The sequence below is a fragment of the Psammomys obesus genome, unplaced genomic scaffold (assembly GCF_907164565.1).
Source record: "Psammomys obesus unplaced genomic scaffold, mPsaObe1.curated_primary_1811, whole genome shotgun sequence".
In the NCBI taxonomy this organism is placed as follows: domain Eukaryota; kingdom Metazoa; phylum Chordata; class Mammalia; order Rodentia; family Muridae; genus Psammomys; species Psammomys obesus.
In genome coordinates, this window is record NW_026585895.1 from 6,989,362 (window position 1) to 7,001,732 (window position 12,371).

The 12,371-nt window shown below is 42.8% G+C and overlaps 1 protein-coding gene across 1 annotated transcript in view; it reads left to right on the forward strand.

The window, feature by feature from the left end:
- Positions 1 to 536: 536 nt before the first annotated feature.
- Positions 537 to 12,371, forward strand: part of Cwc22 (CWC22 spliceosome associated protein homolog) — a 50,045-nt gene continuing 38,210 nt past the window's right edge. Inside the window, exons 1-2 of the mRNA XM_055600608.1 lie at positions 537 to 575; positions 12,182 to 12,317. Of these exons, the coding sequence (XP_055456583.1) occupies positions 12,291 to 12,317 (27 nt within the window). The 5' untranslated portion in view covers positions 537 to 575; positions 12,182 to 12,290. The remainder of the gene's footprint in view (positions 576 to 12,181; positions 12,318 to 12,371) is intronic.

A 12,371-nucleotide genomic window follows, 5' to 3' on the forward strand; every position in this document is an offset into this window, starting at 1 on the left:
ATCTTGCCACTAAACAGACTTTGGGGAAAGGTTTCCTTGAAAGTCTGAAAGTGATCCCTAGTCTACTCTTTTTAAGATATTCAGACAAGATAGTAGTGGTAGTTTACTTGCCTAGTATGTATCTTAGCGTTAAGCTTCAACACGGAAAAAAAAAAAAAATTAACGGAAAGGTGACTACGAAGAGCTACTTTTTATGGTAATAGAAGATGAGTAGTGTTGAAATAAATTGAAGGCCTCGAAACCTAGCTCACAACCAAGTTTCTCTCTTGTGACTGCCCACCGGCATGAACTACACTTCCCATCATGCACCGCGGCTCTCTTTGGCAAATTATTTCTTCTCATTTCCGTCCGTGCTGCCAGAGGTTGCTGGACTTTGTAGTTCACAAGGACTTCTATTTTCTCGCGTGCCTAGCTAGGTTGCTGTGACTCTGGTGAAACTATATGGCGTTATCATTAATAGTATAACCTACCGGCGTCCATTCACTATTAGGTCTATACGAATTTCACGCGCTACCTTCACCCGGGAAGTGGAAGTGACGCACTTCCGGCGTGATGGCGGCGTGGTGGAGCTTTAGGTAATTACGGAACTCTGGAGACTCGGGAGAGAGTAGGAGCCAGAGTGGGGGTCGGCGGGTTGCTAAGTCTCGTGGAGAGGGCAGGGGCATGCGAGTGGGCGCTGGCCCGGTGCGCCTCGCTTTCCGCGCGGGGCTGCGTGTCTTCACCGCGACATGCGGCGAGCGGTGTCGGCCTGGCGCCGGGAGCGGCCGTGCTCCGACGGGGCCTCGGTCTGGGTTGCCGCGGGTGGACGCCTGTCCTGGGAGCTCCCCGGCCCGCGTCCCCGCAGTCCTTGTTGCCGAGGTCCCCGCTGCTCCCGGTGCAGTGCTTCAGGCACGCGCCTCTAGCGGCTTTCGAATCCGCGGGTCTTTGTCAGTCGGCTTCCCGGGACTGGTCCTAATAAACTGTGCTGATAACGCTTTTGCCTCCTTCCAGCGTAATATCCCAGGGCCTAACTCTATTACATTTTCATTTACGGGTTTTTGTTTTCATTGATTTGACTGAACCTTTGTCGTGTTTCGCCTTAGTTCTCCATGTGGCGCATTGTGCGTGTGTTTCCGCCTGACTCTAAATGTTCTAAACTACTCCTAACTTCCAAACATGGGTTTGCAGCCCCTGTCCCTGGCGAGCAGCAGGCTCCACAGCACACTTTCGCAAACAGCACTGTACCAGCGCTAAGTGCAAGACTCTTAATACATTATAGCCACTCACTTTTTGTTGTTGTTTGGGGCAGAGGTATTTGTAGAAGCATGAATTCAGTTATTTAAGTCACTGGAGAGGTGGCCCAGCGGTTAAGAGCGCTTGGTGCTCTTGCAGAAGACCTGGGGTCATATCCAAGCACCTACATATTGGCTCACAACAATTTGTAATCTCAATTTCAGGGAATCCAATAGCCTCTCGTACCAGCCACTTGGGCTTTGCACATATGTACATGAAGGCAAAACATCCATACATATGAAAGGGAGCTATATTTTCTGTTAATTATGCACTGTATTTAGACTGCTTTTTGTTTTGTTTTTCCACACAGTTTCTCTGTGTAGTTTTGGCTGTCTTGGAACTTACATTGTAGAGCAGGCTGGCCTCAAACTCAGAGGTCTGTCTCTGCCTCTCAAGTGCTGGGATTAAAAGCATGCCACCACCGCCCAGACTGCATTTTAATACCTAGTTTATTCCTAACTTACTCGTGACTGGCCCAGTCATACTCAGTCTGGGAATAGACTAGTTCCAGAAAGAAGTGATAAATACAGTTGATTGGAACTAATGTTTTTGAGGGTTGTTCCGTCAAATTTCCCTTGATTCCGTTTTAAGTCTGAGATTACTACAGGCACTCTGGCCAGCTTGAGTGTGGTGGGCCTGGCTCTGGCAGATTGTGCCCCTCTCCCCAATTCCCCCTGCCTTACTGAAAACCATTAGATTATATTCCTAAGGCCACCCCGAAAAGTCTTTTCCCTAATCAAAGTATTGAAGTCCATCAATCAAGAGCCTCCTTTGGCTTACCTAATTAGGATGCTCAGTTAAAAATAAATACCTCATCCTAACACAGGTTTCTCCTTTACCTTTATAAGCCTCATTTTCCTATGTGCTGTGTCTTCAACTTTTCCATCCAGAGATAGTCCTTTGTCCCGTTCTGGGACAAATACCCCTCCTCCCTCTCCCTTGTTCCCTTCCCTTTCCCCCTCGTGCTCTGTCTCCTGTCTTTGTCTCCTATTCCCTGTCCCTTTTGCCTCTGGAGCAAGTAAATCTCCTTTGTACTGAGAACATGGACTTGGGGTATCTTTAGCTGACGGTGAGGTTCGCTATGATTGCTAACATGGGGCGGTGATGGATCATGAAGGCCTCTAGTATGGGCTTCAGTAAACAGGTTTGTTAACACATCTCCAGGTGAACATGGGAAAAGACAGCTTAGTGCTTACCACAGCACAAACTTTGAAAGCAGTTTTTTTAAAAAAAAGTTAGCACATAGGCAGGGGAGTGGATTTAGACAAGCTTTTGCCTTTTGTGCCATGTTAGTAAAACCTGGTGAACAGAAAGCAAGAAAGAAAGCTTCCTCTTTTTAGTAAAAGCTTCAGCATTTAAAGAATTAATTACCTAATATGAGAGACCCAAAATTAACTGATGGTTAATCTACTTTTGAGCACAACTCGGTAGTGGCTTTAAGCTAGGCAAAGTTCAGTACTTCCCCTCTGGAAACTTAATCCCGTGAGTGCTCTGAATCAGTTTATGAGGGTAGCTTCCTTCTAGACCAGAGCTTCTGTGCTGGGTGGTGATGCTAGGTGTCTAGAGGCTACCTGGTAAGCTTCTCTATGGAGAGAGTTCCTTTTAGCCACAGTATGCTTAGAAAGGTTATTTCAGTCCATCTGTGCAAGTTAGCAGACGTAATTAGCAAAGCTGAGGACCAGATTTGGTTTTGAGGTGGGGAGGATGCAAAGTAGGAGGAGGATAAGATAAAGGCCTGTGCTGCATGGCTGTGTTCGTACCATTGGGTCCAGTTTTCTCTCAACACCTGAAAGGGCACAGCATCTAAGAGTGTATCTCTTGATGCAGATGATGACAGACAGCTTGGTGGCTCCAAGAATAAGGGGCAGAGGAGTGTTCTCTGTATGTTGTCAAAATAACTTGGGTCCTTTGTGGCTCCCTCCAATTTTAAAACTTAATTTTAGTATTGGAACCTATTAAGTATCTGATACTGTCCTAGAATACACACATATAATATATATGTACACATATATACACACATATATGTATGTATGTTTGTGTCTGTGTGAGCTGTATATGTGTATATATACACACACACACACATCAGTGATTGAGAATTCTAATCATGTAGGAAATATTTTCTTCATTTGTTCAAGCTGCATTTGTGCAGAAAAGTCTCTGAGGCTATAACAACTGAAAAATATACAAGAGTACAGGACTGTAATGGAAGTTTTGGTTTCTTTGTAAACTCAGCTATGCTGTGTAAATATGTTTTGGTTTTAACCCCATGTTTGGGATTTTAGTTGGAGCTGTAGTTTGTTCACAGTGTTATCTCATGTAGGGGATTAAGGCCCTGTAGGGTAAAGCAGTTTGCAGAAATGGACAGGTGGTGGTTTGGAACACACAGATGGAGAGAAAGGCATCGTGGGGTGCAGCACTTTGCTGCTGGTATGTCCAAGATCCATCTGCACTAAACAGCTGGGAGAAGTAAAGAGGTCTACATTCCCTCTCCCTGCTAGCCTTCTTTCTCCTATGTAGGATTGGGAAGTTGGAAGGGAGGTATAGGATCCCCGAAACAAAGCTACAGCAGTTATAGTCTTTCTGGTAAAAACAGTGGCAGTGATATATATGTATATAGCAGTGACTAAGGATTTCAAAGATGCGATGTATCCATGAAAAGGCTTTCATGATTAACTTCATGGTCTCTTGTGGTCCATGTCACTTATGTTCGTTTTTCTTTTCTTTCTTTCCTTTTTTTTTTTTTTTTGGCAGGGTGTAGCTTGGTTGTCCAGGACTCACTTTTTAGACCAGGCTGGCCTCGAACTCACAGAGATCCACCTGTCTCTGTCTCCGGAGTGCTGGGATTATAGGTGTACAGCACTGCGCCTAGTTTATGTTCATTCCCTATGTGCTCCTGTAAAAGGAACTTTTATTCTCTTGAGCTAATTGTTGTCTGCAAGGCTTACTGCCTCTATCTGCTAACTGAGGCCTAGTCCTGTAAGCTTCTATCCTCCATACAATCTAACCTAGGCCTAGAATATTTTTAGCCTCTGAGACTGCTTACTAAATTTACCCTTTCTTATTCTTTTCTGAGCTCTGCGCTGGCTGGTTCAACCCAACTGTTCTAGCTTTAATTCTTTTTCCCAGCTGAATTATTCAATTTGACTTCTCCTTTTCAACCCCAGAATTGCTCTGGTTGGCCTTAAACTAACTCCAGCAATCTTTTCTAATCTGGCTCCTTCTCATTCTCTGGCTCATTTTGCCTTCAAGCTCTCTCTGTAAAACTCTCCCAGTAAAACTGCCTCCTCTTGTCTCTCATCATTTCTTTAGCTTCCCTTTCCTTTCTCTTCTCCTGAGAGTTGGACATATCCTATTCTGTCAAGTCTGTCTCTGATTCATCATTGTTTCTGCCACTCAGTTAGACATCACTTTTAAACATGGGTGCTCCCTTCTACAAACTAACTTTACCTTCATTGTTAGGGATTAAAGGTGTGTGCCACCACTCCTGGACCTAAGCTTCTCTTTTCCTGAAACTTGTTCCATACCAGGCTGCCCTTGAAAACTCAGATCTCCTTGCCTCTGGCTCCTGGATTAAAGTCGAGTTTGTAGTCCAGCTGGATCACACAGACCTAGAAGGTCTTTGGATGTGATCTCTTTCTAGAACAGTCATGTTTTGGATGAAAATTCCTCTACATGCTGCCTTTACTTGAATTACTTGAAGTCACCAGTTTTGTTTGTTTCAAATGTCTCTGAACCTGTAGCATGTGGGTCCCTGTTGAAAATGACCTTTTCCTCTTTCTGTATGGATGTAATTCCTACTTGTCCATGAGGACCTCAGCACCTCTTACTTTTTGTACACCCCAGACTTTCTCTGTTACAGCAACAGTGTTTGTGGAATAGCTGCAGCATCTAGATACCTCTTCACCTTAAGGATAAAAACATCCACTTTTGGTGACTTGTGTGCTGTGTAATGTCAATATTACCTCCCTAGCCACTGCCACTGTTTTTTTTAGCAGAAAGACTAACTGTTGTGGCTTCATCGTTTTGGGGGTCCTGTCCTCTTGTGTATTTTTTCAGTTGTTATAGCCTTAGACTCTTCTGCACAAATACAAGCTTGAACAAATGAAGTAAACATTTGACATAGTTAGAAGTACTAAAGTGTCTTATTGGAAGGCATGTATTATGGAGGAGGAGGGGCCTCTCTTTAAATGTAAGGGGTTTTTGTTTTTTGGGTTTTTTTTTTTTTCTTTGTTATCATGAAAATGGGTAGAAACTCAGGTTACATCAGTAGATCCAGAGAAACTGCAATGACGCCCTTTGCTCAGTGAATGAGATGCCTGGCTACAGAATAAAGTTAAGCCCTGTTCCAGGCCACTTAAACCATAAATCAGGGATATATGGGAAAGTAAGCCAAGAGATAGACTTAGGAGAATGGATCTAAGTTCCAGCTCTATGATTCAGGGGATGGTAGCAAGGAGGTGCCCCCTTAGGCTCTGTTCTGCTGAATAGCAGAAAGGCTGATACTGAGAAATTATTTTCTGTTAAAATACTATAAAGTAAAACATTGTAGGAACAGAAACAAAGGTTCTGTTTTTAAAGCATTTAAGGACTTCTGGGAAGTATGGGGTAATATTGCGCACGTCCTAATGGAATGTGTGCTTGATTTCAAAACCTGACTTCCCCATGGGCAGCTTTATAGATATTTAAAAGGATCCTTTTGCCCTCCATAAATGGAATGCCAAGTTTAATTTGCATAGGGGACTTATACTTTAGAAATTCTTACATCCTGTGCGAAAAGACTGAGAAAACTTGTCAAACCCAATCTGCCTTTGAAATGAAACTGAAGTGTCCCATTAGAGATCTTCCCTAAATGGAAACTTCCACCAGCCTCCTGTATACAGAGGCAGAGAAAGGGTGAAACAGCAGATTTGTTTCTTCTCCTAGGAGAATGAATAAAATCAAGACTTAATGACTGATTTGGAATAAAGAAAAAAAGAATTGCCACTTGGGAACATTTACAGGAGACAAGCTAGAGGAAAAACTGGCTTGAGATGGAGAGAAGGAAATGAGCTCCAGTTTGTACAGCCTTCTTTTGGAACGCCATCAGACCCACATAGAAGTTTCTTCTCAATGACTGGAGTTCCATAGAGACGCTTAGGCTAGATTGAAGTGTCAGCTGACACTGTAGTGATGGAGATACTCTTCAGACAGAGTACAGGGAGAAAAAGGCCAATGTTCTTGTAACACGTGTCAAGCTTCCAGTGTTAAGTTGATAGTAATGAACAAAAGAATCTATGAGCAACAGTTAAAGTATAACTTAAAGTATAACTTATAGTTAAAGTATAAATTATAGGCAGAGCAGGAGGCAGAGGAAGAGCTGAAGGGTGACGATGTATAAGCTGAGGACTGAAAACTTGGAAGGAAAGCGGGGTGGCTCAGCAGTACCAGGCATGTAGCAGTGTCTGGTCAAATAGGGAGTTCTTTCTGGATTTTGCAACAGTTCATTTATAACCCTGATCAATGCTGAGAAGGTAGGTAGGGATGTAAAGCCATGTACAGTGGGGAAGAGGAGTTAGTGATGTTAAGAAAAAGGGACAATAAGTTTAGACCAATCAAAACCATCTCAGCTATGTAGGGAGAGAGAAAGTAGGACCAGAGGACAGGATCAAAGGAATTTGTCCATAAGTGTCAATTATAATTTGTTTTTAAATGGACCTTTAAGTTCAACATGAAGATTTTTTTTAATTATTATTTAAAACCTAAAATGGAAACCAGTTCTGTAAATCAATGACTGGCTAGTATTTTAAAATAAAAATGGTCAGATTCCAGTTCTTGGAATCTGTAGATTCTAGATAATAAGCCTTGGTAAAAAGGAACACATTCAGAGATCATAGATCACCAAAACTTTTTAAAAAGTGAAGTGATTGAATCATTTATTCCTTAACTTGTTTCATTACTTAAATGTGGACTTGCTTCATAATATAAGCCGTGAAGGCAGATATACTTCCTCCCAGTTGATGATATATAATGCTCAGTACAATTTTAACTTGAAGCGCTTTTTTTGCACATAGAATCGGAGACCAGATCAAATGTTTGTCACTGTCTCAGACAGAGGCAGGATCTTGAACTGCCTGCTCAGCATCCTGAAGGGAACGTGGGGTTGGATTCAGGTGTAGACACAGAGCAGGCATCTGACAGCGACTTGGAAGCATGGGTGGTCTGCGTGTCCTTGCACAGATGCTGGCATCAGACCCCTTTTGACATGTGTGATTTTTCATAGTTTAGAAATGAAATAAAGTCCATGGAGTATTAAGCATTTTCCCTTTGGGGTCCAGGTCAACATTTTCTAATCAGATACATTAATCTTTGAAGAAGAGCACCAACTCATGATGGCACATGCCAGGTTTTGGTGATAAATGATTTGTCACATCTGTAGCAAAATTCTTTGTGATGAAGTCAATTCAAATCATTTCCTTCTCAGCATGTCCTAGGATAAGTTTCTTACTGGTGTGTGTGTGTGTGTGTGTGTGTGTGTGTGTGTGTGTGTGTGTATGTGTGTGTGTGTGTGTGTGTGTTACTGTGGCTAGTCTTCCTCTCATTTCCTACTTGGAAAGGGAAAGCACATTCCAGAGAATCCTGTTGTACTGCTTTGACCTTTAGAACCAGCTGCAGATTGCTCTGAAAGTTTGAGTATTGTTTAATATTACCATTTCCCCATCAGGCAACCTGGATTTTTTCATTTATTTATATATTTATTTATATATGTTTAATTTTCTCATTAATTTATTTTCTTATTCACTTTATATCCTAATCAAAGACTCCTCCATCTTCTCCTCCTGGTCCCACCCTTCCACCTTCTTTCTCCATTTCCCCCTCCCCTTCTCAGGAAAGGAGAACTGCCCCTCTCCCCAGCCCACTCCAGCACATCGAGTCCTATCAGGACTAAGCATATCCTCTTCCATTGATGCCAGACAAGACAGCCCAGCTGGGGGAAAGTGGTGCAAAAGCAGGCAGCAGAGTACATGTCAGAGACAGCCCCCGCTCCAATTGTTAGGGGACCCTACAGTGACCACACTGCACATTTGCTACATATCACAGGGGTCCTAGGTCCAGTCCACATGTGCTCTTTGGTTGGTAGTAAGTCTCTTTGAGCCCCCATGGACCTTCGTTAGGTTAGGCTGATATTGATTACCATTTCCCCATCAGGCAACCTGGAGTTTTTTAAAAAACAGAATATTTAATGGTGCTAGAAGTACTGTGCTAAGAGGACAGTGAAGTCTGGCCATCGTCCTCATGTTCTGAAGGTTTGATATAATTGACAGATATGTAATTTTAGAGGTTTTGGTTCACAGTTTGAAGTGTGTCTTAGGAATGCGACTGCAAACCTCCCTCCTTGCTTTCTGGTGTTTGCTGGACTGGGAAAATAGGCATTATCGTAAAGTACCATTCCCAGGAGTGCTGCGTCTTCTGCTGTAAAATACCCTCTTTACTCAGAGGAGCAGGTGTGCTTTGGCTGAATTGCTTACTTGTGACAAGGCAAGGAATTTAATAATTCATCACAGAGTCCACATAGTGGTGCTGGGAAGAGCAGTGAGAGCTTTAAATTCTATATAGATTGCTCTCGTTACAGGAATTTCCAGTCAGTCTAAGTGTGAGGCTTGCGCATGCTGAGCTCAGAACCTTCCTCAGGCACGCTCTGTACACATCTGGACAGTGGTTGGAGTCTGTGTGCCTCTCCTTACCACAGTAGCCATTTACAGTGTTACCAGCTTTGCTCTTTACATTTTGAGACATGAAAATAGAAGACTATAGGGGAGTGTCTGAAAGTTTTTGCTCATGAATGTTGAAAAGTACAAACAGAAAGGACAACATTAATCAGAAAGAAAACTTATTAAAATTAAATAAATAAAGCATTTGGAAGGAAAACACATAAAAGATTGCTTTTAGTGTGGAGAGGCAGGGGAAAAAAAAGCCAGGTTTAAGAAGTCAGTAGATGGGGGAAAGATGGAACGACCTGGAGGGGACAGGACCCTCACAAGAAGACCAACGAAACAACTAACCCAGTCCCATGGGGGCTTTCAGAGACATCACCTAAGGAGTATGCATGGTCTGGACCTAGGGCCCTGCACCTATGTGGCCAGTGGGCAGCTGGGTCGCCTGGCAAGTGGAGGGGTGGGGTGCTGTTTCTAAGATGGTCTCTTCTTTTGGATCACTTCCCCCCTGACAGGACTGCCTTGCCTGGCCTTGGGATGAAGATATCCGCAGTCCTGATATGACTTGATATGAGGGGGAGCCTTTTCTGGGGCGGGAAAGAGAGAGGGGAAGGGGGAACCCTTGGGATGTAAACTAAATTGAAATTTTGAAAAGTTAATAATTTTAAAAAAATCAAAGACAAACTTCCTTTAAAAAGTCAATAGAGTCACAGAGGAAAGTGCTAGCTTTGGCACAGTGGAGGCAAGTGATTGGTTTACTTCTGTCGTGTCTGCGCGGTGCATCCTAGTGATGCTGATTAAGAATTCCTTATTGATGTTCAGAAAGAAGTCTTACTAACATCATAGTCTTCTAATCTGGAGGTGGACCCGTTTTGGGATAAGAACATTTCCTAAACTTTCTGTTTTATAGTTTGCCAGTGTGGCATCAGTGTACAAATGTTGGCATTTTTGTTGAGGTTCACTATTAGATGATGTGGGCATAAGGTAAATAAATCTCGCTTTAAATTTTAGGTATGCTCTTTACTAACTATATTTAAGGAATTTTCTCAACATTAGCCCAACTCACTTCTGTTAAACTAAATTAAAAACAACAAACACGTTTTTGCCATCCCTCTTGGTTGCCCACCCGAATAAGCTAAGACCATGTTGCTAAAGATGCCACATTCCTTGATAGCAAGACCCAGAGAAAACTAGTTGGAAGTGAAACGGGAAACTTCCTCCCTGCTGACCAGCTTTCAGAGGGCTGGAACACGTTGTACAGGTTGCTGAGAGAGGAAAGAAAGACTTCTCTTATGTGAACCATACAGACTTCAATACCAACCTGTCAGGCAGGAAGTTGACACTACTCACTACTGGCATGGGTGTGACCAACACTCAGATTGATTTGAGGCCATTCCCCAGGAGACTCATGCATGAAAGTGTAAACCCAGTCAAATATGGCCTTAGTGGGGAACTTACTCGGTAGGTAAGCTGGTAGTGTCTGACTGCTTTCAAATTTATACCTATAGATAAATGCTACTGTCTTAGTTAGGGTTACTGTTGCTGTGATGAAGCACCAAGACCAAAAGCAGCTCCCTAAGGAGTTTATTTGGCTCACATGTCCTGAATCAGTCCACTGAGGGAAGCCAAGGCAGGAGCTAGTGCAGAGCCTGAGGAGGAGTGCTACTTACTGGCTCGCTTCTTGTGGCTTGGTTATTCTGCTTTCTTGTAGAATAAAGGACCACCAGCCCGGGGATGGCCCCAGCCATGATGGGTTGCACCAGCCCCTATCAATCAGTAGTTCTGAAATGCTCTGTAACTGTATGGACTCTGTATGTCCACCCCGGCTCTGAGTGATGGCACGGAAACTTTTATTTATTAATGAAAGCTTTTGGCCGTAGCTTACTGTTGTTCCAAACTAGCGTGTATAGCCTGTGTTTGGACTGTTCTGCCACGTGGTTCTTTACCTTTTTTTCATTTTCATAAGTCTGACTTTCTCCATGTCTCCTAGGTGAATCCTTTCATTCCTCTTTCCCAGAGTTTCCCAAAAGACTTGTGTATTCTCTCCTGTCTCAGCTCTTTATGTAACCACTCAAAAGGTAGTGGAGAACAGTGTCTACAAAAGATTGAGACAGGTGGTGTTTATCCATACCAAAGGCTTGTCTGTGCTGAGCTCTCTGCTGGGACAGAGACGAGCACTTGAGTATGCGAGGACAGCCTTTCCACAGTGCGCAAGAACTTCGCTCCAGCAATGGCCCAGATGCCTGCCTACACCTGATCTCACGGAGGCCTTTCCTCAGTTGAGGGTCCTTCTCTTAGATGACACGAGCTTGTGTTAAATTGACATAAAAACTAGCCAGAACAGCTTCTCTTGGTTAAAGATTGTCCAGTAAATAGGGGGCAAAAGCAGAGCCTCCTGGCTTCTAAAGGTGCTGAAAATAAGTGATTCTTGAGTGTTGAACCCTAAATAAAGCATTCATACCATCCCCTATAAAACTCCAGGCATCTTGAAAGAGGAGGCAGAAAGAAGATCTGGGAGATAGGCAGAAGGACTGTGAAATGCCATTTCTGGTGCAACACAGCTTAGGCACGGTTCCCAGTTGCATTCACTTATTTTAGTACCAACTACAGTTCTTCGTGCTCCGTGTGTTTATGATTCTTAGACTTTTCTGTTTCTTTTATTTTTGTGACTTCATTACCTCATACCATAAACTATGTAATTTATTATGTATATAGTATTCTACCTGCATGCCAGAAGAGGGCATCAGATCCCATTATAGATGGTTATGAGACACTGTATGATTGCTGGGAATTGAACTCAGGACCTCTGGAAGAGTAGCCAGAAGTGCCCTTAACCCCTGAGCCATCTCTCCAGCTCCTTGTTTTATTAATATATATATATATTTTAAATACAGTACTTGGTGATATAAGCATACGTTTCTCTTGCTGAAGCATTTTAATCACAGTGTTTTAAGAACTCTGTTTTTAAATTAACTTTGGTCCTGTTGGAATGAGCCTTCTATTTGCTTTCTTGGTTTTGGACTCTTTTACTAATACATGTTAGGTATACATCCTTTTGTGCAACTATTTAAAGATTTAATTTAAAAAATTCGATTATTGTGTGTTCTCGTACTAATTAAGGAAAATTAAGAGATTGGGCACCTGCTGTGTGGAAGAAGCGTGCGGTTATTACATGTACTCTTCATCATTGCTAACAAGCTTATGCTGCTGTTTTTTAGGTGATGTGTGAAGACAGAGAGAAACGTGTCAAGGAGCTCAGGCCATTGAGTACTTATTACTTGAATGAATTTGAGGAATCCGGTTTATTGTATCAGCTGACAGCAGAAAATGAAAAGTAGTATGGCACACATGAAAGTAAGTAAAACAAGCTAAAGGTAAAGGCTGATGGTCAGTTAGTGCCTGTCCTCC